General features: G+C 36.9%; 2 protein-coding genes across 2 annotated transcripts; both read right to left on the reverse strand.

Annotated features, from left to right (window-relative positions):
* Positions 1–961: 961 nt before the first annotated feature.
* On the reverse strand, positions 962–13,670 carry LOC120331035 (monocarboxylate transporter 7-like). The gene is made up of 8 exons (XM_039398056.2): positions 10,320–13,670; positions 8,024–8,167; positions 7,200–7,375; positions 6,171–6,304; positions 5,193–5,557; positions 4,756–4,883; positions 3,751–3,979; positions 962–2,298 (listed from the first exon to the last, which is right to left on the reverse strand). Exons 1-8 carry the CDS (start codon positions 10,525–10,527, stop codon positions 2,129–2,131), a joined length of 1,554 nt encoding a protein of 517 aa, XP_039253990.2. The 5' UTR covers positions 10,528–13,670; the 3' UTR covers positions 962–2,128.
* Positions 13,671–16,376: 2,706 nt separating this feature from the next.
* LOC120331036 (monocarboxylate transporter 12-like) lies at positions 16,377–25,770 on the reverse strand. The gene is made up of 9 exons (XM_039398057.2): positions 25,699–25,770; positions 23,556–23,824; positions 22,783–22,926; positions 21,226–21,401; positions 20,445–20,545; positions 19,480–19,847; positions 18,676–18,803; positions 18,032–18,260; positions 16,377–16,851 (listed from the first exon to the last, which is right to left on the reverse strand). Exons 2-9 carry the CDS (start codon positions 23,758–23,760, stop codon positions 16,703–16,705), a joined length of 1,500 nt encoding a protein of 499 aa, XP_039253991.2. The 5' UTR covers positions 23,761–23,824; positions 25,699–25,770; the 3' UTR covers positions 16,377–16,702.
* Positions 25,771–26,283: the final 513 nt, after the last annotated feature.

Consider the following 26,283-nt stretch of genomic DNA (forward strand, 5'->3'; position numbering starts at 1 on the left):
TGACCGCATTCTAAACAAATTTCTTGAGCTATTTTAGCTAAAACATCAACATTTGATTTCAGTTTGGTTGTGGCAGCATCAGGCGGGCCAGATTGAATTACCCAACGGGCCGGATTTGCCCATGTCTGATCTAAATTGTTATGTTGTTTTTTTAATTCGGTAAACCTTGATCTTTGAAAAGTATTGTAATCATACCAATCTTGAAATAGCGTAGGACTCCGGGTGGCCAAGCTTGTAAGGTCGAAGGGCCGCAAAAACTTTTGAGAAAGTCTCGTCGGACGCAGTCGGATAAAACCAAAAGTGATAAAAATATCGCGAGTTTACTTTCTTTTAGTTTATTAAGAAATGAAGTTTACCGTTCTAATCAGCCAATTGTTATGTTGCTCGGGTGGCGTTTTTTTTTATTTTAGAATTGCTTCTCGAGAAGTACCGCGGTGTTTTCCGCATCATGGCTCATTTTATGATGGATTGTTATATTTGATAACTCGCAGTGTGAGCAGGCCTACTGTTTTCAAATTAACAATCTATTTCCTATCATTTGCAAATATTCATCATCAAAACTCGGGCTTTCCGTAAAATCGTTCATTCCACAACACTTCATTATTCTTGCCAAGTAAGTCTGAGAAGCATGGTCTGGACGTATGGTTCGTTTTGACGGGCCTATGAGGATCTATGTTAATGTGGAAAAAGCGTTTTCTTCACCACCGGCTTATAAAACGTGATTATTTATCTGAACTTGATTGAGGACACGACAAACTATAAATGAATCCATCCCTATCTTCCAATCTCTTAATTACCGCCATTTTTTCGACTCTGATATATATATTTTTATATGTCATCAATAACGACGGATATGAGGCATAGGCAATGATGAAAACCAGCCGTGCGCTATCAAGTTCTATCAATATGAACTGCCAAGCGATGGTGTCGTCGAAAATCATATTCCTCACTGAAACGCTGCAATCCACAGTCTCTTATACTCTTCTTTGTATTCCGTGTTTTATTGCAAAAGCCAAATAAAATACAAAAATGATAAAGTTCATTTTAACCAAGCATGATCTTTGAAGTACGTCAACAAAGCTGGTTATTTGCTGTAGCACAAGGCTTTTCTGGAAATCTAGATCAAATCGATCTTGCGGTAATGATACTCGGGGTTGTACAAAACGAATATTAGAATATCAAAGTATTCGAATACCTTTTCGGCTGGTTTTCGAATAATTCCGAAATATAGCCACTTTTCGCCGTAAACACGGTGTTTCGTTTTCGCGGGAATTTTCAAACGAATTTTTGCGCTTTGTCACTTATTGTAATGACGATAAAATAAAATCGGCACTTTGATTGTTTATATTCTGTGTCAGCGTGCGTCGCATATTGTTGCGACGCCTTTGCACGGTTGCGTGGGTGGACATTGCCTCCATTCCCCCGCGAGGCTTTTACTTTACACATTCGTTTCCAGTACGTCGGAAAATTGAAAATTATTCCATTTCGAAATTGGAATGATACCCGATAAATCGTCGCAAGTCGGAAAAACAAGTCGATTTATTATGAAAAATAATTCATACTTTTTCCTGCTTTTTGGCAAATAATTTGATGATGATAGTATGATAGTTAAAAGTTTCGACTTTTTCTATAGGATGATTTTCTGTTACGCAAAATATTCATATTCATGACCGATACGGTGATACTCGAGAAATGCAAACACGCTGCAATAAAATAATGACACAATAATAAGTACTAAATCCACTTTGGAAGGATATTAAAGAACGATAGGCTAGCGATATGAGAAAATACCGCACCCACATAGGTAAATAGTGTGGTACTTTATATTTTATTTTGGCATGATGGAAAAATTATGAATTTTTATACGAACTCAGAACTGGGTGTCATTTGGGCACAAAGGTGACATCGAAAGGTGACACCCTTGATTTAAAATATGAAATTTGAAGACGAAAGTAAAAATAGTCCTAAGTACAATAGCGTCATAACATAAGCTGAAAATTGCGCGAACAACACTAAAGTTATATTTGAATACGACGTGTTTGTTTTCTGCATAAACGTGTCAATAATCAAACTAAAAATAATTATGTGCACAAAGTAAAAAAAAATTGTAAAAAAGTTTTTGGTCTCATCAACTTTTTAGGGGAAGAAAGACATCGTCCGCTTCCAATAAAACCTTTTCTTTCCTGATTTTCATCACAGTTTTATGCAGTAGAAACACAAGGATACTTGACGTTACAGCAGCACCGAAACCAATGTAAAAAGGAACAGATAAATTCTGAAGTCTGTCGACTGCAACACCTGAAAGAAACACGCAAGCATAATATGAACAAAATTTCACAGACTTGATACTGTCATTGCCCGAGTCTTCGGACAGGTGGTTTATATTTTCTGGTGCTTATGGAAAATATATAATTATTATCTTGAATTCGAGATATGGCTATCGATCCAGATTATGTATGTGAATATCTCGTTGGTCCATTATTCCAGAAAAATATGCCTGGATGGAAACCATGGCTATCTTCCACCCTACCCAAGGCGTAACAAACTGTTCAGGCAGTGAGCCCCTTCAACATTATTCGAAACCGAACCGAGAACAAAGATGTAAGCGCGTTCGTTTTGCTAATTTTGAAAAGGAATTTTTGTTATTTCGTAAGAGAGATCGATTTCGATCTTCACTATGACACAACAATGACTAAGCAAATGACAAACACGCAGAACTGAAATACAGGGAAGTAGTCAAAAATTCGAATAACTGTTTAACATGAGACATAAAAGTATTGGTACTTCCGAAGTATTATTCAGGGCAAGCGATAATCTAGTGTCAGATTTGTGTTGGCATCGTTGGTGACACATTTCGGGTTCAAACCACATCTCATCTAAGGTGTAGTAAATTGGATCGGCAATTCCGGACCGAAAGGATTGCGGTCAAATAAGCGGCTCTTTACAAATAGTCAGATTGTTATGTTCGGAGCGAAAGAAGTCGTGTCTAAATAAACTCTACCCTTGCAACATAATCCAATGGTTCGCAACCTTTTTTTCAGCCGACCCAAATTTTAAAAAAAATTTTTTTGTAAAATCTCGCGAACAAAGGATATGCTCATATACTAAACGGCGCGTATTGCCTTAATGGCCACAAAAATAAATGACTAATACAAAATAATCATTTTTACATAAGCCTCATTTTCTCGGAAATTAGTTCAAATGCGCTTGTTTTTCATCTGCAAGTTTTTGAAATTGCGATGTGGCTTCTCTTAAGCAAAATAGATGCTGAAGTTTTGACGTTGTGATATTTCCCAGATAATATACAATTACTTTTGAGCAACACCTCGATAGCAAATATATATGAAATAAACAATACAATTTATTTGAAGAATAAAATCAGTAACTTTTAAGTTTTTGTTGAAAAATGGGGGCCCAGGGAGATTTTAAGGCCACCCAGTTTTAGGTCGCGACTCATAGGCTGGGAAACACTAAGATAGAATATACAGGGTGTCCAAAAAATCTCTCCTGATTTTGTAGTGGTCACAATTGAAAATTTCTTTGTCTTTGTTTATTAATAGTTCTCATTGTGCTTGTAGTTTTATTTACTCATTTATCATACAATAAAATTTATTCAAACTTACAAATTGTAATTAGCTTTAAATCGGGCGAAATTTTTATTTGTTATTGCTGTGGGGTTGCGCGAAATATTTTGGAGACTCTGTATATAAGGGGAAACAAGATAATTACAATAGCAGCTGTCTTACTTACCGATGAGAACAGTGGTGGCTGTACCGGTAGAGTGAGTTATTATATTCGAGTATCCAAATACAAACGCATACTGCTGGACGCTGAATATTTCTGCAATAAATGCGGAAAAAATTCCATCGGTTCCTCCGCCGAGGGCTCCAATACACGCGCAACAAATCAGTGCTCCTATGTATCCACGAATAAATGGGAACACAAGTATAGCAATAGAAAATACAGCATAGAGTGCGCTCTGGAAAAAAATGAAATGAAAATTTTAATAATACAGTTCAATGCATTATTTCTTTGTCAGACGTTTAACAATGGAACCGAAAGAGGAGTTCGGTACATGACAGTCTACTCTAGTAGTTATCAAGTAGAATTTACATAGTTATCTCCGGCGAGAGGAGAGCCGATAAGACAACTTAAAATATGGAAAACCCACGCCTCTTGTCCGGTTACCAGCCCATGCTGTGTATGGGTAAGCTAATTATTTGTTTCAGATGCATGGACTCCAGCGGTTAGATGAACCACCCTACGACAGCGAGGAGTCCAGTAATCATCTCGCACAACTATGTTAACACAACTTATTGTTTGTGATCGGCACTTGAATTGTGTTTGTTATCGATTGAATTGCGACACTTAATGATGAAAACACATATATAGTGGATGTTTGAGAGGTTTTGAATTGAACAAATCGGATGGGTGAGTTTTCTCCGGAAAGAGGCGCTACAGAAGTATGTGTACCAATATGGAGGTAACTAATTTTGTTCGCCTACTTTACATCAAGTTGTGTGAAGGGACTGAAATCTATGGGCAAGGATATATTCACTCTGCTAACACAGACAGTCCCCGATCTCGTAATGGAACTAAAATGTGGAAAATCGGAATAAAATTATAGCCTAACCCTAACCAGGTACACATACTACGGGCGTACCCGAGATGGAACAGTATTGTAGGTTTGTGGTAGCCTATCCCGGAGTCAATACGAAGTAATTCATTATAGACTAGAACGAAAAATGTACTCACAACATAAAGAATTCGAAACTTCAATGGAATTTTGTCAAATAAAAAAGCATAAGCAATTCTTGAAAATATTTCCCCTCCTGCAAATGCCGATACCAGCGTAGATGCTTCAAATTCTGTCAAACCAGCCACTGAAATAAAATACCATTGAATTACCATTTCTCCACGAAAAAATTAATCAAAAATCAATCAAATCAAGGGCTTCAGAAGTGTGAGTACCAATATGGGTGGTAACTTATTCTGTTCGTCTACTTTACAACAAGTTGTGTAAAAGGACTGAAACCTATGGGCAAGGGGTATATTCATTTGGCCAACACAGACAGTTCCCAAACTCGTTAAAGAACTAAAATAGAACATTGGAATAAAATTATGGCCTAACCCTGACCTGGTACACACATTACGCGAGTACTAAAAAAGGTAATAATACAAGTAATGCTAACCCGACTTTCCATACGGAATGATATATGTTGAGGCAGAAAAGAAAGCTGCGGCAAATGTGGTCCATGACAGAGTGTAGAGGTAGAATCGTTTTTGAGTAAACAAAGTCAAATCATATTTGATGCAAAAGTTTTTAAATTTGGTCCCACAATTTTCATCGGTAGAATTAGAAAGTTTGTTGCTGGAATTTGAAGATAAGCTGATCGGTTTTTCGTCTTTACGATTGTGCGATTTTGTAATGTTATCGTTGACGTCATAATTTCTTCGAGCCACTGGAGGAGTGTAAAGTCCAAGGCTTTGACTTCCAACAATTTCTGCATCGAGTGACGTCAGATCAAATAACCTTTTAGGCTTCGATTTTTCTTCGCTGTAAAACATACAACAGTAACAGGGATGGGAAACAGAATTGCGTATAAACTAGAGCGGTTGCAAAACAGAATTAGTGTATCATTTTCTAATGATTCAAAATTGTCAATCAAAATGTAATTTTCCAAAAAAAAAATGTTCATGTTTGAAAATAAATTCTGATCAAAAGAGTGAATATTAAAATAAACTACCCTAAATAATTATGAAACAAATGAATATGAGGAGACAAATTTGTCTATGCCAGATGCTTGGAATGTGAAGAATCATGTAAATTTCCGAATAAGAAGAGAGAGAGAGAGAGATTCATTCATTCATAACAAGTAATAAATTAGTTTGGTATAGACGGGAGGGAGACCAGACGGTCATCAAAGTCAACTCCCAAGAATATTGATGTTCAAGTTTTTTTTTTATAAATTATTTACTATTATCTGGATGCTAAGTTGTAATATTTTAGAATTTCCGAACACTGTATCGTCTTTAAAATTATTCTATGTTGGTCTCTCATTCATCGAGAGTTCGAATCCAAACGTTATTTTCCCCAGAATATAAGTTTAGACTAACTTTTATCACTAAAAATCTCAAAATGGCACTAATTCCAGCTTTTATAAATAAACCTTTCGCTGGAATGCTTGTCTTTGTATTTTTCGGTCGATGGGAGATGTTCTGGGGTCTCAAGATCGCTCATTAATTTGATTGGCCGCAATAAAGCACTTGCAACTGTCATGTTGAGGAATAGGCCCGCTACAATCTGAAAAGATTAGAAAATAAATTACCCAATAAAGTACTAGGATGCTGTATATTGAACAAAGTGACACTTTTCCTTGTTTATTTCGGATAAAATGATCTAACTCAGTGGTTCACATCTCTTTTTTTCGAGCAACTATGAATTTTTAAAATAAATTCTGTAAAATCTCGCCACCCAAGCCCATGCTCAAATACTAAACGGCATTTAGTACTTTTATGAATGCAAACTTAATGACTAATATAAAACAATCATTTCTACATAACAATTATTTTCCAAAAATTACCCTGAAGTGAAAAGGCAGCGCTTGTTCGCCATCATCGAGATTTTGAAATGGTAGTTTGGCTACTTAGCTAAATGAATGCTGCCAAATTCTTACGAATTGATACTTCCCACATATATGTAATTACTATTGAGCAACACTTCAATACCGAATATAGAATAAACAATGATATTTACTTAGTAACTTTTAGGTTTTTGTTGAAAAAAACATGCGACCGAAGAAAATTTACAGGCGACCCAGTTGTGGGTCGCGACCCATAGGCTGGGAAACACTGATCTAACTCAATTGTTATATATATTTCTGACGAACACTGTCAAATCTTAAAAAATATTTAATCGAGTCATTGGCTATGTATGACTATTACCCTGGTAATGGTCAATAATTAGCCTGTTTAAATCATCAATACAAGAATGCTCAAGCTGATTCCAGTTATAACCAGTTTGATTCATTATACCATATAGATATGAAATAAGGACTTCGATAGCACGATTTCAATGCCATGTCAATGTTTACAATGTACGGGAAGTAACGTTTATTGACGTCATAATACAATCAGATGACCTAAAAATGTAAACACATTTCGTCAGTGAATTTTCATATTTAAGTCAAAATATTTACCCTGCAAGCGCCCCTCCAACCGTACGTGGTGATAAGGTACTGATAACCGGGACAAACAAGCAACGGACCGGCTGATATACCGAGACAAAGTAATTGATTAGCCATATGAAGCCTTTTCTTGAAATAACGTGTCGTTGTCGTGAACACCGATATCGATATAATACCCATTCCGGCTCCTGTGGTACAAAACAAAATTAGCTGCTCTGTATGATAATATCATTTTTGGGCCAACTTCATATTTAAATGCGATAAAATATTTGCAGAAAAGGCAGTTGACTTAGTTGCACGATATTAACAACTTTTCGCGAAGCTTTTGTTGCTTTAAAGCAACTATATCTTCATTCTATGTATGAATATTTTATCACCACTGTGATAGACTATTAAATAGGGCTGGGCATTTTTGAAAATCACATGATTTCAGTATCGAATGGAATATTTTTTGTTTGAATCGTAGCTTAGATTGTGATTTTATCATTGTAATGGATCTTCCAAACACAAAAAGATTGGAAACTTAGAATCCATCACTCAGACAGCTAGTTTGTTGAGTGTTCACATAAAATAAGAAAAATGTTTCATCAATAACTCGCTAGACGAAAAGAGTTAAACATCAGAATTGCATTGTTTTTTTGATTGTTTTTCGTCAGAATTGCATTGTGAAAACAATCAATGAACAGTTGAAGAACAAAGATTGGCGGCGATTTGAGAATTTCATCCAACCCAATTCGAAACGAAATGCCCTGTCGTACAAATAGGTAAGTTACAGGTAAAATATCGCGGTGTAAGACTTCTTAGAGAGAATACAAATAGCTATACTCCATCCTTACCTACAAGCATTGCCATCAGAACTTGCACCGCCCATAGTTGTTGACAGAATGACGCAAGAAAACAGGATATTCCACACAAAAATGATGAGATCAAGCACATTGGACGACGTTCAAATTTCTGCATCAACAGTGGGCCCACGACAGCTGCAAAAACGATGTATTTTTATATGTTTGAATATTAATTGAAAAGATGTGTAATTGGTAATGACTGTAGTGTACATATTTATATTGATAATAATGGTGACCGTACATTTGAACCCATACATTTGCACCGTATATCCGCGGGTTCAATCTATATGCGGGTGCTAAAATCCATGGGTTACGGTTAGTATTGGTTCAAATATCCGTAAAAAAAATGTCCATAGGTGCAATAGTATGCAGTTACAATTGTCGTGGGGTAAAATTACGGGTTCAAATGTACGTGGATTCAAATGTAATGGAACCATAATTAATTAATAGTCCCCACAAACAAATAGCAATGGTGAAATAGATGCATAATAAGGTCGCGCATCGGTACCGATACAGTAAGCGTTTAGTCTAGTACACCGATTCTCAACTAGATGGCCATTGCCCACTGCTGAGCCACAGAAACTTTTTGAGGTGTGCCACAGTCCTATTAAAATTGTTAGTTTTATTTGCTTACCTATAGTTAATTTTGATTGTATTAGCAATAATTGATGATGATGTTTCCTGCTACTAAGTGCTATTTTTCATTTTATTTAATAAAGATTTTTTCCTGGAAGTTTTTCATAAAAAGGTAAATGGGACACAGCATTTTTGTTGAGCAAAAAAGGGCCATGAAAAAAAGGGTTGAGAACCACTGGTCTAGTGGAACACTGAGTTTACAGAAACAATTGACTGACAAGGGTGACGGAATAAAGTTTTGCCATATTTAATGAAAAAGACTTGAAGTTTTGGAAGTTGCATTTAAGCATATAGTTTCTATTGCGCAAAACTCATGGATCGTTTTGTTATTTTGTTGTTATTGTAAATAATGTGCATTGAAAAACAAATTTTGTATTAAATTACAGACGTCAGTCTATCGCTGCTTTAAAAAAATGTATTTCGCGGCGGTATTTCGAAGATTAATCAGAATTTCAAAAGTATCGGAGCTGCGTGGCGAAGATTCTACGACCTCACATGTGAGTTCACCATTCGTCAGCAGGAGTTTAAACATCGTGACACCGCACTTGTGTTCAAATTTATAATTTATATTGGGAAAATCCTATTAAAAGATAATGAATCATATCAAATTGAACGATGTCCCCGTGTTGCACTAAAAATATGCTTCAATATTCGATTGTGGGCAATCAAATACCAGCTTTTCTGGGTATGTTAAAAAGCCGTGGACAGCACCCAGCAATGAGCAGCGACCGTGTATTTATTGTGTCGGTTATGTTTGCCAGCTCAGTTAGACGATGATTGACAATTGCGGGTTTATTCAAGGAACAAGTCTCAATCCATTGAAAGGTGATTTCAACAAATGCTCTATTCTCTGTCGCCATATCATGTGTTACGAAGTATTGGACAATACAGCATAGCTCATTTCGTCAATTATTACATTGTTTACACAAGGGGTCGGCAAACTACGGCTCGCGGGCCCAATGCGGCCCGCGGAGTAATATAATCTGGCCTCCGATGCTTCACTGATTTATAATAACAAAACAGCTGCTTTAAAGATTATATTCGTTCCGTAACAGAATTTATTGTGAGCACGTGTAGATTGAATTATATCATAATCAAACAAGTATAAAATTCACAATTACTCCTTCAATGCCTATAATTTAATTATAATTAGACAAATGGCAACAAATCGCAGAAAAGTTGATGCTGAGTGCAAAGGTTTCCATGGCGCCGTAAATATTCAAATGGAATTTTTTGAAATGCAATGAGGAAATAAATCTATATTTTATTCGAGAAATGTATCACTGCTTGATTTTTATTATAAAAGTATCATCCGTTCGGTTTGTGTGCGGCCCGCCAATGACTTGCAACCCTTAATTTTGGCCCACGAGCGACAAAAGTTTGCCGCCCCCTAGTTTACACGAATGTGGATGTCAGGTGCACAGTGCAATATACGGTATACTGAAACTATTTTTGGGACGACAAAGATTGCAGGGGTTTGCCAAAACTCAAACTAAAATAAATAATCCAACTTTATTAATAACAGAGTTACGTTGTATCTCAGCAAGTTGGTTGAACTTGAAGGTTTTTTCACCCGTTGCGTGACTTCGGGCGACGCGTTTAGGACAAACATTTCAACACTCGAAACACATAGTAATTAAAATCAACTTACTGCAAATTCCATACACAGCCTGAAACATTCCATTCAGCCATGCAACCGATCCATAATCTGCTTCGAAATCTGACATCAACGGGCTAAAGAACACGGAGTAGCATCGAGTGATACCACCCCACATCGCTAGGCAATACATGCCCCCAATAACGATCAACCAGCCCCATCCACCATCTGGGGGTTCTTGTAGGTATCCCTCTCTCTTCATCGCAAAGAAACGTCGTGTTTCTTCTGCCCAAATTACTATTCTATACTGCTAATCAGCTGAACCAAAAGGCTGTAATTAAAAGTGCTTGTAATGCCGCAAAAAATGTAAACGAGAAAATAAGCTTTAAATACGTATTTTCGAAGAAAAAAAGGCGATAACAACTTTCTTACGTGAGAAATACAGAAACAAGCTGCCAAAATTTGCAGAAATGGTGAAAGTGAAAAAGAAGTCCATATTTTTATCTAGTGTAGACTACACGAACGAAATAAAAAGAATAATTCACATTCTATAAAGACGAAACAAAGCCTTCTCGCGAAAACATCGATTAAAGACCGAACCCACAAATCAGCTGTTTGACACCTGATATACAGTGTAAAAGTAGGATCGAGTGCGCACCCATGTCATTTGTTGTCAGCTGATATAAGAGCAAACAAAGACTCGTGATGTATCGATCATACACGGCAATGAATTTTCGTTCTGCGTAGGCTACTCATCATGTCTGGATGGCAAGTTTGGTGTCCTCTTCCATATTCAATACCTCGTCGCGGCACTATCCGCAGATTCGAAGCAAACTTTTTATTCAAACACGTTTCCAATATCTTGTTATTGAGATTAGAAAGTCCATAATCCCGATGAAGGTAGAATTTCTCAACTCGTTGTTTCAATAAACCTAACGATCGACACGATCTATTTTAACAAGTTAAAACAGGGCGAGGTTTAGTTTCAGTTGATTGTTTTTGGTGGATGGTGTCCATCAGATCACAATGTTACACCATAGTTGGTACATTGAGCTGACAATATCTATTGACTTGCGCGCATCTGGAATAAGAGACGCTATAAAAGGCTGAGTCAGCATGCAAACCCTATGTCCCAAAGTCCGTCTAGTCTCTGAATCACAGGATATCGTGTACTTATTGCCTGGTTTTTGTCTACTTATGCCGTATTTCAGCCGAAGCTCTCGTCACTGTCAAATTAAATTCCTATGATTTGTTTCTTGAAAACAATGGCCCAGTATTTAATGACTCGTGAAAGACAACATAAATCCTAATTTCGCCCGCTGTTTTAAGACATAACGACCCACTAATACAATTATGAGATCAGTTTGAAATCTCGTGTCGACCGATAGTTTATCGATTCAAAATCCTTGCTACACACTAACACAAATATATTTCTGTATATTTCGCCTGGCCGATGTCAGACTTCTACGGACAAATATATTTCAGCTATGACAAAAAGCGATCGCATCCACATAAATGACTTATTTTATAAATTTTAGGTGAGCGCTCGTGGCCTGGCTCATAACGAAATGAAATTTCCAGAAATGTCAACAAAATGAGATAATCAGTCGAAGTGTTCTTAACGCGCAACTTGGGGTTACTTTCTCGTTCCATCGCGTCGTCAAACCCGGTCGATCCGGTTTAATCCCGTCTATGCCGGTATGAATTAGATTCAAATCTTTATTTGCGGTAGGTTAAAATCTCAGTTGTATTTAATTTATAAATACCGCTTTTGCGCTCTTGCGGGGAAGGCCATGGTTACGGGCAAACACATCACCGTTATTTCAAATGAGCATGCAAACATCAAGAGAGCAATTCTCAAATATATAGGCACGAAAGCCAAAACGAAGTAGTATTAAATTTTGCATAGTGCCGGTGCAGTATAACTTTTAAAAATTCCCGACTTCGCTGACCACGAGATTGCTGAAATGCGACCGCGGAACCCCCACACGGTGCGCAATTTTTAATTTTAGTGACGTCATCACCACACAAAACTTCAATATCTATATCTCCTATAGAGCACAGAAATGTATGAAGTAATAGCCTTCTATGGAAAAATACAATTTTTACTCACTAAAAATTTCAAAGCAATTGATCCAGTAGTTAATGGATAACTCAACAACAACAACAACAACAACAATAGAATAATAACAATACAATCTATTCATATCGTGTCCAATATTAACAAAATAGTACTCTATTATACTAATGTGTCATGATTGAAATGTTAATGATGCCACTCAAAATGGGGAGCGCGCCCAACACCTTGATTTGATGTCAATGTGCATCATAGTAGATGTCTTAGAAAATAAAAATTTCCAATTTACCAAAAAAAATCGTGAATGCTGCCTTTTGTGACAAGATACAAGCTTCTTCAATAATATACTCAAAAATAGCATTTCTCTCACAAATCGCTAGATCATTTGATATTATATAAAATAGTATTACAGTTTACCTCATGATTTTCACATACATCACATTATCTTAGAAATGTGATCCATCCTGCAACTAAACAATTGCTGTCTGTAAACTCTTTCGGTTCTCTCCTGCGAAAAGGACGAACGTTCAAAATTGAATCATACGCTAATCCACGAACGTTTAAATGAGAGTAAGAGAATATTGATCGCTGTCGGAAAGAGGTGCGTCCAGCGTAAATATTCAATTCATTCGAGAGTGACATATACACGGGCAATGTTTACTTTATTTATTAAAATTCTAGTGATTATACTCTTCATTTTGAACAGTACGATTCAATTTGTACCGGAAGAATGAATCGTGTTTGCAGCTCTACTTCTTTCATTATGCCAAGGCATACAATACGTCCCGGTTTAGCGAGCTATCTCGCCGTCCCAGTCGATAAACCTAAATCTACCGGTTATGCAGTATGACAGTCATAAACATAAATTAATTTAAAAAAAAGTCTCTCGATTTACGACTCACTTCACTAGTTCAGACAGAGACAGAGAAATTATTATGTGATAGTTATGAAATGAACCATACGTTAGTTTACATCCAACTGTCGTCGAATCATCAAAATGCCGAAAACAAAGTGCAAGATCTTGGATATCTATTGAGATGAAGAATGACTTCCATTATTTGAAGTTAAGGCCAATAGAGGATATTAATAAAATTCACAGCGAATTTTCATGCCCGTAATATAGCCATGATACACACATACAATGGTATGAAAGTATCTTAGTAATGCGTGGGTTTGAATATGCAGTCTACTACGTTATAGGATTCAAAATTTAAAGAAACATGTTCTCTTTTGTATCGAACTCACTGACAACACTTGTATTTTTTGAACAAAATTAAGACAAACCATTGGTTCCCACAAAACTACGACCCATATATACGAAATATAAAAACACCAGTGAAAATTTTGAAAAGCTGTACACGCAAGGAAAACAAACGAAGAAACGCATTTGGTCGATGTTGAAACAGCACCACTGCGTCATGCAATCGCCTCGTAGTAAAAATAGAATCAAGCTGATTTTTCTAATATTGCTTCGAATTAATGTTGATTCGAATCGCTTCGAAATTCTGAAACTTACATCCCCACAGTTCTAGAACATGAAACAAGAATGGGTTCTTTAATTATTACAACATTCCAAAAATGCCACTGAATCTTATATGCAAAAAAGTACTATTCATTTAAAATCTAACTTCGAAGAATCTCATTTTATGACAACTTGAATTCCATTCTTGCGTATTAACTCTAGTCCTACACATGTTCTATAATTCAAATATGAAGATTGATATAATCAAATCTTGTACACCTCTAGGCATCACCTTCGAAATCATGCTAGCTAAAGCTTTTCTATTTTTGGCAACCATAACATTTGATATCGATTGGGTTTCTGCGGAAGTAACTACTTATCCTTCTTCTAATCTTTCGGGACGGTCTTGTGGGTATTTGCGCTGGTGTATCTGTATTCTATATGCCTATAATGTCACAGTGCAGATAACTATGCTAAGTGTTTCGGGAGTCTTACTGCACACTAACACAATGGTATTTTTAAGGGACTTAACATGAATGGTGTGCAACATAACTCTTGACACAACCATAACCACCCTGTCAGAAAATCTATTTTTTTCGCTACAATTCTGAACAAAAAAAGACCAGATAGTCTTCAACGCAATGGCATTATTGTTATTAATCTACCCTCGTTAACCACTTCATCGGCTCACCGTTTCCCGCCATCAGACACATCTGTTACATCGATTACCGTTACCTCCTTCCAGACGAACATCTGTTTCTTATTTGACTGTTTGTTTATTATATTTTGTCGAGTGCTTCTTACACTTCTTCTGTAAATATGTATTTTTTGAGAGATAACAGACAGTTAGGATATGTTGTTTATTTATTATCAACGTTTATCCTGCGAGGTTTTCAAGTTTGAATTCTGTAGTGTCTGTTCATTTGTGTACTGTATTACGTCACTCGGTTGTGCTTGAATGCTCTGACGAATGTGTTTTTTTCTTGTGAGCTGCGAGCGTGTGTACTTCAAGTGTCTGGGTAAAATCGGTGAGTTAAATTTGTCTTAATCGTTTTGTTTGGGAAAAAAAAAACAGCACAAATCGCATGCGAGATATCATGTGCAAATGTGTCTGGATTATGAAACTCCTCGCCGACGCAGGTTGATATACAGATATATGTGACCACTGATCGATTCGGTACTGGTTTTCTCCCCAATTCAGTAAATTATCCGACAAAAAGGCCGTGGTTTGCTAAGATGAAGTCGTTGTATCGGCTTTCCATTCTGCGAAGACGCATATAAAGAAAATTCCAAATCCGGATTGGCACTAATATTCTTATTTATTATCGAAATCTCCTGATATAACTTGAAACAATATGCAAATTAAAAACAATATATTGCACAGAATCAAATTATAAGTGCCTTCGGAATATTTTGAAATTTGTTCAAAAAATTAAACTTAACGAGAAAAAAACATATTCTACGGAAAAATAGTAACTTTTTTGCCCGATCAAGAAAAAAAAAGTAAAAATAAGAACAAAAAATTAAAAAATATGAGTTTTCGAATTCGTATAGTGAAAGTATATATTCTCAGTCGTGATAGCAGTTAGAAAAAAATAACAAATACGTATGCAGAGAACTTGCAATGAAAAATTGTATAGATGTAATGAATGCTACAGTTTTCCTAGCAACATTGGAGGTATTGGATACAGTGATCTACATGGTGTTTGACAGACTTCATATATATATACAAAAAGGGGTACTCCTGAAGTAAGCGCACCAAGATGTCGCACAATCTGAACCCTAACCTGGTACACAACCGGAGTTCAGGTTGTGCGCCATCTTGATGCGCATACTTCAGGAGGTCCCAAAAGGGAGTAGTGTGTGTACCAGGTTAGGGTTAGGTCATACTTTAATTCCGATTTTCCTTATTTACTTTCTATTACAAGTTCGGGTACTGTCTGTATTAGGCAAGTGAATATACCCCCTGCCAAGAGGTTTCAGTCCTCTTACACTACTCGATGTAAAATATGCGAACAAAATTAATTATCTCCATATTGGTACACACACTTCTGGAGCGCCCAAAACAGTAGTTTTTCATGAACAGTACGGAAGTTTCACTTGATCACACGAATTCAGTTGATTTGTGCTTGCTACATATCAGTACAGAGTAGACAATAATATTTCAGCTTTGCTCGAAGCTTCGCGTAAAGTAATAATAACCCCTATTCCGAGTAACAGACATACTTTTTTCAGCTGACTATTAAATCGAATTCTAAAAAACGAACACGGTTCAATTTTCCTACTGCTATACTCAAATAAAACGAACAAACTACTCGGAAACAGTCTTGGGGGTGGCGCATCGTGCTGAGCGCACCTCTGTGATTACCCTGCGCAGGTTCGAATTCTATGCATGCAGGGATAATTATGCACGAGAGGATTGCTGGACTTCTCGCCGACGCAGGGTGGTTCACTGGTCGGTTGCGGCTTCCTCCACGATCAAATAATTGGATAAATAATACCACGATCGACATAAACTGTTAACCGGACGAGAGGCCGTTGTTCGCCATATGATTAAGCGGATATTCTCTACCCCGGGATAAATATGTAAATCCTATCCTATCCTGCTAAACTGGTTTTCGGACTTCTCGCCGCTGTAGGGTGGTTCACGTAACCACTGTCCGGTTACGGCTTCCTCTACCATTAAGTCCATACATCTGAACACATAACTAGCTAACTAATCCCACATTTGACATGGATTGGTAATCGGACGGTAGGCCGTGGTTCCCCATACGATTAAGCCGTGCTATTGGCTTTCTTTTTCTCCCAGGATAAATATGTTAAATTCTATCCTAATAAATTGAAAAAAAAGTGAAGAACAACGTAGACATCTCCGAGCAGCACTACTTCAAACTTTCTTCAATCATGAATTTGTTTTGCCCTCCGATCTCTTCTTATTCGATCCATAGAACGAATAAGTTTTACAGTTATTAAGCATGATATGATTGACGTCACACAACCAATGTAAAAAGGTAACTTCATATCGCCAAAGTGGTCAACCGTTGCACCTGTCAAACAAAATCTCGTGTTGGTTTTCACAAATATATTATCAGAGCAAATTCGATTTTACAGTTCTAAGGAAAGTTTTACAAAAATACAGTCGACGGTTAGTGTATCGTGCAAAGCGTTCGGAACATGCTTGTGATCGCACCCCTAATACTTTGCAAGGGTTCGAAGGTTCGATTCCCGCGAGGGATAATTATGCCTGTTGCGGGATGGTCTCACTATTAAATCCACACATGTAAAATAAATGAACCTTCAAAAGTATGTGCACTATGATGGCGCACAACCTGAACATAGTATGTGTACTAGGTTGGGGTTCAGGTTGTGCACCATCTTGGTGCACATACTTAGGGGCGCCAAATAAATAACTATTTCCATTCCCGATATGAACTGGTGACCGAATGAGAGAGACCGAATTTTGCCATATATATATATATGAATAGGCAAGCCGTCTTACTAGTTTTCAAATAAATTCAGACGGTGAAATAGTTTTTTGATCAATGTAAAAGTTCATGAAAAGAATGCAGGATAACCGAACATGATTATGGTAAATTAAATTCATATGCGACGTTACAATTGCCACGTTCGGTAGCCTTTTGACTTGGCTGTTCGAACATATTCTTTATTACATATTATATATATAATATATTTATTAATATTATATTCTCCGTGAACACATAAATGAAGTCGCTGTAAGTTAAATTTAAATACTTCATGGTTCATATTTTGCACACAGATTATTGTCTTTAAAAATTACTCAAAAATGCCGTATATATTACTGTACTTGTCAAAGCCTCAAAATTATGCGAATTCCGATTCATTTTTAACTACAGAATGATGGTAAGAACAGCATTGAACAGGTAACATAGATTCAGTGTGTAATGCATTGTTTTCCAACCAGGAAGAAAAAGAAATTTTACCATTTATGAGGAATTTTGCTTTGTATGTGCTGTAGCACAAATAAATATTTTTTATTATTATTACCATAATGCTTATTTGTGCACAGTGCGCACATAAACTACTTGAACTGTGCAAAGCGGGAGTGCGACTTAAATAAAGTAGTTTTTATGCATATTGAATGGGGTTGCGAAATCGGCAAAGGGAAGAATTCAACGAAAAGGATTGGGAACCGCTGGTGTAGCTGTGCAAAATATTTCTAGCGAGTGACAAACTCACTCGACCTACCTATTAACATCACAGCAATAGAATCGATCACACTGTACGTGAGATTACTGTAACCCAAGGCTGCCGCATATTGATGAAGTTCAAATATCTCTGCTATGATCGTATTAATAAACGCCTCGATTCCTCCGCCTAATATTCCAATGATAACACTGATTATCATAGCTCCAACGTATCCATTACTGAATGTGAAAAGCAAGGAAACGACGCCTGTAAGACCAAACACTGTAGCCTGTTAAAAAATAAAAGAGATTGTGATGAATTGAACTAGACCAACCGATTTATTCGTATTTATCTAACCAGCACATCGCTCATTATGCGTGGCTTCATAGCTATCTATGTTTATTTTGATCCGGGTTCCCCAAAAGTCCTGCAAAATAATCGCTACAAATAATCATAATAACTACTCAGTTGACGTTGACGGTCGTAACGAAACGATCGATAATTACTTTTGAAGACTGGTAAAAATTTTGCCCGGTCACGTTTCTTTTCCACATTCCTATAAGACCCTCAAATATTCATACGATTTGCAAAGTCTTTTCTAGTTAGGACAAAAATGTCAAAGTAATTGACTACTCAGTGTATAGTTGAGCTTTAGCTGATATTTAATCAAAGCTGATAATACAAAACATGTTTCATTTATTTACCATCCAAATGACCCGCCGACGTTGTGAGATTCGGTCCAGAACAAAAGTATACACAACTCTTGAAAATAATTCCCCGCACGCCACCGCTGATATTAAAGTTGATGCTTTAAAATTATCAAGTCCGAGAACTGCAAATGATAAAGTTGTTTAAGACGACTGAGAGTAGATGTAAGATCGGGCCTAAAAATTCCAGCCTGGCCTGACCCAGGCCGGTGGGTATTAAACCCGACCCGACACGAGCCAGACTAATAAACTGGATTTGAAGGCCCGAGCCCGAAGCAAACCCGAAATTTCATATTTTATTTTGTAGTTCGTGGAATTGTCATTGCAAGAGTTTAGTACAGTATGTGTCGTGTTGATGAGGCAACGTAGACAAAACACGACCGAAACGTCTCATTTGAAAAAAAATCAGCAATAGAGAAGCCCGACCCGACCCGAACGTAATGATTGACATTTCAGGCCCGAATTTCGGGTCGGGCTTCAGATCTTAGCTCTAACTGAGAGAGGGGCGTTTAAAATGGCGGATCATTTGAAGATCCTCTCTCCAAACCTACTTGGACGGGATGATCTGACTGGACCAATTACAAAACCTGACCTGACGGCACTATGACCATATTTGTGTTGGTATATGTATAGGCTTATCATACGTCCCGCTTTAGGCGGGATAGTCCCACTTTTCGACGTCTTGTCCCGGCGTCCCGACTGGCCAGCCAAATCCCGCTTTGGCGTTAAGCCAACACATGGAGGGATCCTTCATATGAATTAAAACAGCAACTGGAATAAATGAGGGCCAAATGTACTTACCCTTTTCTCCATACGGTATCATGTATGCCAAAACCGAATAAAACGTTATTGAAAAACCGGTCCATGACATCGTGAATTCGTAAAATATCGGATCGATAAATAAATTAATATTATAAGCTATCAGTTTATCAGCAATCCATCTAATGTATCCACTTCTGTGGTTAGTATTTTGACTGCCGTCTTCAATGTTATTCGAGCTTAAATTTGGACTGGAATTGCCAGTTTCGGCATCGACTGCAATCAATCCAGCTGATTCATTGTCACAATTTTGATCGGTTTTTACAATTTGGTTCGTACCAGAGACATCAATGGGTTTTTTATTATCATTACCGCCCTTTACATCTGTACATTCTTTTTCGGGAGAAGATCTGAAATTAAGTGAAGAATGTATTATATAGTAAGGTCGGGACGCTTGCAATACAGTAATCTGTAATTCATCTTTACCGATTTCCATACTGAAAATATTCTCTGTACCAACAATATAATAAATAAACATAAAAATGGCATTTCGGGGCAAAGGGAGGCCAAAAAAACAATATTATACTGGTAATTGAGCAGCGGTACTCGTGAAAGTCTAACAGTAATTAATACATAAGAGATAAAAAAAAGTGAATCATTTCACCTTAAAAATGTTTACGTCAAAACATAACTAACAGTTGAGTAGACGAAAATTATTTTAATTTTAGGACTTCAAGTAATTTAAGTACAATAAGTTACAAATCTGTTCAGCTGAATAAGATGTTTCTTTAAAAAGGAGTCAGAAACTAAATAACAAACTCTTAATGTCGATGATAAATAAAGCATAATCGGTTTTAGCAAAACGATTTAATTTGCTGACGTTTCGAATTAAACGTCGGCAAATTAAATCGTTTTGCTAACACCGGTTGTGCTTTATTTATCATCGATATGAATTTACAAGGTGGAAATACTGCGCTATTTAAATTCTTAATATGTTCAATGCTTACTTCTCCGATTTCTCGAGCTGAATTCCTAAGTCACTTTCAAGTTTAATTGGTCGCATCAGTGCACTTGCAACTGCTGTGTTCAATAAGATCGCACTTGCTATCTAAAAAAAAAAATGGTTGTAAAGTTTTGATGTGTTATCTTCTAACCACGAGAGTTTAGCATTTGCAATTCCTGAGATTTAATTGTTTTAAGAACGAAATATATATTGCTCCTACTCGATAATAAAATGAACCCAGATGAAAATTTGTTGTTTATGTTAAATCTACATTTTCTGTAATTTGAAGAAATCTCAGTGTTATTTCAAGGCTATTAGAGGTTTCCTAAGAAATTCATCTTCCAAAATGGAATCGCCATCCATTTTCATCACCGAATTTTTGATACTAAAGCGAACAACAACAAGTCTGCGGATATAGTAATAGTATCAATACTTTATTCTAGCTATACTCAATTTATCAGTCATATCGGATGATTAAATAATTCCAGGGATTCAAAATTTGGGCACTCCGTAAGTGCTGTGTATGTATACCAATATGGTGGTAACTAATTTTGTTCGCCTCCTTCACATCAAGTTATGTAAAGGAACTGAAACCTATGGGCAGGGGGTATTCACGTGGGTAACACAGACAGTCTCCGAACTCGAAATAGAACTAAAATAAGGAAAATCCGAATAAAATGATGGCCTAACCATAACCTGGTACACATACTACGGGAGTAACAAAATTTGATCTTAATGATCAGTGGAAAAAAGAGCAAGCAATATGGCATATCTCACGAATATACCTGTGCTGCGCCTCTCCATCCATATGTACTAATCAAATATTGGAATCCTGGGCAGACGATGAAAGGACCGAATGATATCCCCATACACATGATTTGATTTGCTGCATGATGTTTTCTTTTGAAATATCTGGCAACCATGGTGAATTGACTGTTGAGAAGAAAGCCTGTTGCTCCACCTAAAACGACACAAAAATCAGCGATGCATAATTATCTTTCGAGCTTGTTAACAATTCTGGCAGCTATATGCCCGAATGCACAAAAAAAAGCCGAATTTACCTAATCAAAATCACGGGCCTTCCTTGTGTGAAAAGCCTACATACAAGTATATGAAACTTTACAGCATTGCAGGCGCAATATATATTTGAATACAAAATACAATTTGTCTATTCACGTTAGTAAAGTAAAAGACATGATAAAACGTACGTCCTACTAATATTCTCCAGGGAATACAAAAGTTCGAGACATGTTTTAACATGGTTTCGCAAGCGAGGACAAATTTGTATCGTTTTCATCATAAATCATAAAAAAATGAAGTAGCCACAACTGATCTTAATCCATTTTACTGCACGATGCGCTAGTTACAGGGGTCGGCAACCTTATGTCGCTCGCGGGCCAAAATTAAGAGTTGGAAGTCATTGGCGGGCCGCACATATTTAAAAAAAGTTAAAAACCTAACGGGAGGGCGATGAATTACATTTTTTACACAGATCATAGGTTGAATTTTAAGCAGCGCGCGAAGATTGCGCCAACTCGTGAACTCAAATTGGTCGTCTTACTTGAAGAAGAAGATTTACAAATGTGACACTTACTGTGGCATCACGCTTTTCTAAACGGGACACTGGATGAAGCCAAGACTAAAACATTTCATAAATGGGAATCACTAATCCGAGTTCTCAGCTTGTTCTTCCTAATGTTCATTTTCGAAAATAATTGTTCGCGTGAATAATGCATATTATGTACTTCAAACCATCTATGTAAATTTTTTTCGCATGGTTTGTCAAATTTGGATAGAGATTTCCACGAAGAAGATACTTTTTATATTAAAAATAAAGCAGTGATACATCTCTCGAACAGATTATAGATTTATTTCCTCATTGCATTGCATTGCATCTCAAAAAATTCCATTCGAATATTTTTTGTGCCATTGAACCCTTTGCATCAACTTTTCTGCGTTTTGTTGTCATTTGTCTAATTATAATTAAGTTATAGCATTGAACGAGAAATTATGAATTATATACTTGTTAGGTTATAATATAATTTAGTCTACACGTGTCTAACAATAAATTCTGTTACTTAAAGAATATAATCGTCAAAACAGCTTTTTTGTTACTAAAATTCAGTCAAGCGACGCGGCCGTAGGTTGCCGACCCCTGCGCTGAAAGGATGATGTGAACGAAATGTCGTATCCTCGGTCTACACCTGATTAAATGCTGACAGGCTCACAATTCTGTTTAAACTAACTCATAGAGCAAGCAACAGCATATGTTTGTTTGAAAAGACAGAGTAAGTCGCAAGTGTGTTTTAATAATGTACTATGTTTACAATCACAACTCTTACCTACAACAAAGCCCATAAACGTCTGTACGACCCATAACTTTGTTGCAAAAGAGGCGACAAAGCAAGATATTCCTGCGATTATGGATGCCGCCATGCAGACTGATCTTGCTTCAAAGTGCTTCAGAGCGAGAGGACAGAGGCTTGCTAAAAATGAAGTATATTTAGATTTAAATTTGTTTCTTGTGTTCGCATTGTATTAGGAAGTCCCAATGTTAAATATTACAAAAAAAAAATGATTTCAGACATGCTTTCCAAGGCGCAAAAAGCAGTGGCCAACATAATAACAACACCGCAATAACGCAAGAGTGGAGCATTTGGTTTTATTGAGACGTTCAATAATAAATATCATTTGCAAATTCTCCATTAATGATGAAAGCATAATAATCAATCAAAACCACAATATATGATCTAAGTGAGTCAACGCACGACAAATCAATGACGTCCTCATCCTGATGATTCGCATAAAAGCGGTTGGACGGGAGTGCGAAGTAAAAGAAAAGTTACATTCGACTAAGATCTGAATAAATAATTTCGACTAAAGAATAGAGTCCGACTCCAGCTCTAAAATCCGGTAAAGCTGAAGCTCTTTTAGCTTAAGATGAAGACTTATTCGGTGGTCCTTTGGATTACAGGTTGCCTCCGCGTATATTTGGTATTGCATTGCTAATTCTTCGCACATTTGGGCTTAAAACAGTCATGTTACCGCCACGCAAGTATCGTGTTAATTTTACACTTTAACGTAGAGGTATAATAATAAAGTAAAATTCACTTACTGAAGACGCCATATCCTATTTGAAAAAGTCCAGTGAGTCTCGATACCGCTCCGTATTCAACGTCGAATTCGGTCATAAGAGGATTGAAAAACACGGACAAACATCTCAAGAAACCGGCCCACATTGATAGATCGTACAAACCACCGAGAACAATCATCCATCCCCAACCGCCGTCCGGGCGTTCTTTTGAGTATTCTCCTCTCATAGTGCAATAGCGAGGCAAACTACGTCCTATTCCTACGACTGGTAAGATGTCAAAATGCAGAAAACTGTGTAAATAGAGGGTCTTTTATGACAAATTTTGCAAAGCGCGGTCACACGCACTCGCCCAGAAGCGAAGGTGACTGAACTGATATATGAGCGAAGTTGTGGGCGATTACTTAGGCCAAGAGCTCGAGCCAATGTAAATATGACTGTGAACCACGTTTTAGTAAACACTGATTGTCACGAGATTAAAGTCAATACGGCCAAGAAAATTTAGTAATATATATAGAAATGCCGAAATAGGTAAGTTTGATTCTTGAACGAATTATTCGATGGTATTGGTATAAAAAGTAACATGGGTAACAGGTTAGGGTTAGGCGATAATTTTTTTCCAATTTTCCTTATTTTAGTCCTATTATCAGTTCAAAGACGAGCCAAGAGCCTCCCGTAGTATTTATACCTAAAGTTATGACCTAACCCTAACCTAGTACACATATTACATTCCGATGTCCGCCATCTTGGTTCGCATACTTCGGGAGCCCCCCATGAACAACTGAATAAATCTATCGACTCGCAGCTAGCCTGTGATTTAACATGATTATCCTGGCGTTTCGCGCGCTACTCGTAACTCTGTTTAGACACTAAGTATATGCTACGGATGTCAAAGAAACAGCCTACACTTCGCGGTGGATACCATGTATACTCTTTATTGAGTATAAGTTGGAAAAATAATAATAACAAGTCAGACGAAAGATGGTTGCCGACGTTAGCGGAAGATTCACGATAGGCTCTGATGTTATGCATAAAAACAGAGATCTTTTGTACAAAACCCCGCCACTGATGCAGTTCGGGTTAGGGCGAGGAATGATTTGAAAATTTGAATTTCGAAAACAGCAGATATATTTCCTTCTGATGTCAGTTCAATAACAAAGCACAATAAATTGCTCAGCCAAATTCTGGCGGGACGAATTCACACGTTCGCCTAAAAGAGGGCTTTTCGGAAGGAGCTAGTGGAGATTATCGAAATATTTTTTTGCAATAATTTGTATTATATGATAAATAACGGGCCTAATGAGAATGGGAAAAAGTATTTAGTTATTTATTCTCAAAATTTGAGACATGCTCTGATATAGCAGACATGTCGTTAATAACGCACGTGAGCATGAGTTAATTTATTGAAATATATCACGTAATCTATTTCATCACAGAGCTTCTTCATCAAGATCATCATCATTTCAAGCTCATCAAGATTTGAAAAAAAACACCTCCGCCGCATTTCAAAAAACAAATTTGTAATTATTCAGTTGGGATTCGGGTTATAGGAATGATTCAAAAATTTCAATTTCCAGTTCAATATGCATTCCTAACTTTGACCGGATAATTACCAATTTTCCTTTTTTTTAGCGTTGGCGGGGGGGTTTTTCTGGCAGAGGCTTTGTCCAAAAAATCTCTTCTATCAACTTAAAAATTCGTTTCTATAATATAATGATATAATACTAATTGCACGCTTCAATAATTCTAACATACAAACGTTAATTTTTTTCTATTATATATGGCAAGTTAGAGCTTACTGATGCGAAACTCTGCATACACAGATACATACATACAAAGCAAATTGACTTAGGAAGACGCAATATTCCGAAAAGTGTCATAGAAATACTAGTCATATCCTCGGAAGGTTCCTGTCAATTTCTAAAATAGGTCACACGATTCTATTGCCAGCGTCTATCATGTATGTCGTATGATAATCCCTTCGCAGATCTAAAGGATCACAGGCTTCACAGCTAACGCTTACAACCCAATCTAACTTGCTAATTCATCAAAATTCTCGCAGACGCACAGGTCTATGTGATAGTTACAGTTACGTCCTCGATTATGGTAAGCGGACAAATGCACTGTTTATATGGTGTTAAAAAAAAAATCTTAGTATTGAGCTTACCTACTGTGAGCCTTCCGCGAATTATGCCCATCGCATAGAACTTCTAACAATATACTCTTTGAGAGTTTGAGACCTCGGGGCGTAACGGTTGAAAACAGACAATGCCGCAGTTGAAAAAGCATTGGTCTCATTGAATCAGTAGCATACAATTAAAATCTCACCCCTGGGGTGCTATGGTTAACAATAAACAAGAAATTGGTCTCAATGTTTCGGTGTAATTAAAAAATTTTGCATCTCATTTTTAGCTGCCTCTTTAACCAATCACTGTTAATTTAAGAATATTTCAAGCAGGTAACTATAGGTTTTGTAACCAGACCGGACCGTACCTTACCGTATGAAAGACCGTATTCTTTAAAGAATCGCTACATCCCAACTTTCTGTACAATTAGCAACATCAACGAGACCGCAAAGTAATGGGTTATTACAAGGTTGACAAAACAATCTACGGCACGCTACGTTCCCACGCGACATCTTGTACCAGTATGTATGCCAGCAAATTTACGAGTTTACGGCGTTTAATACCGACAATGTAAACGTTGGGAAGAAAATATCAGTAACAAACGTAGGTCTGTAAACGTTGATAAT

This window comes from Styela clava, chromosome 6 (assembly GCF_964204865.1).
Source record: "Styela clava chromosome 6, kaStyClav1.hap1.2, whole genome shotgun sequence".
In the NCBI taxonomy this organism is placed as follows: Eukaryota; Metazoa; Chordata; class Ascidiacea; order Stolidobranchia; family Styelidae; genus Styela; species Styela clava.

Excerpts from the sequence above, each read along its gene's own strand:
- LOC120331035 (XM_039398056.2), bottom strand. The coding sequence starts at position 10,527 with ATGAAGAGAGAGGGATACCTACAAGAACCCCCAGATGGTGGATGGGGC. Across the intron at positions 7,376-8,023 it reads TCTGATGGCAATGCTTGTAG|GAGCCGGAATGGGTATTATA; the intron begins GTAAGGATGGAG and ends TTTGTACCACAG. Across the intron at positions 2,299-3,750 it reads AGCCACCACTGTTCTCATCG|GTGTTGCAGTCGACAGACTT; the intron begins GTAAGTAAGACA and ends TGTTTCTTTCAG.
- LOC120331036 (XM_039398057.2), bottom strand. The coding sequence starts at position 23,760 with ATGAGAGGAGAATACTCAAAAGAACGCCCGGACGGCGGTTGGGGATGG. Across the intron at positions 19,848-20,444 it reads CAGCTCGAGAAATCGGAGAA|ATCTTCTCCCGAAAAAGAAT; the intron begins GTAAGCATTGAA and ends ACTTAATTTCAG. Across the intron at positions 18,261-18,675 it reads GTCGGCGGGTCATTTGGATG|GCTACAGTGTTTGGTCTTAC; the intron begins GTAAATAAATGA and ends ATTTTTTAACAG.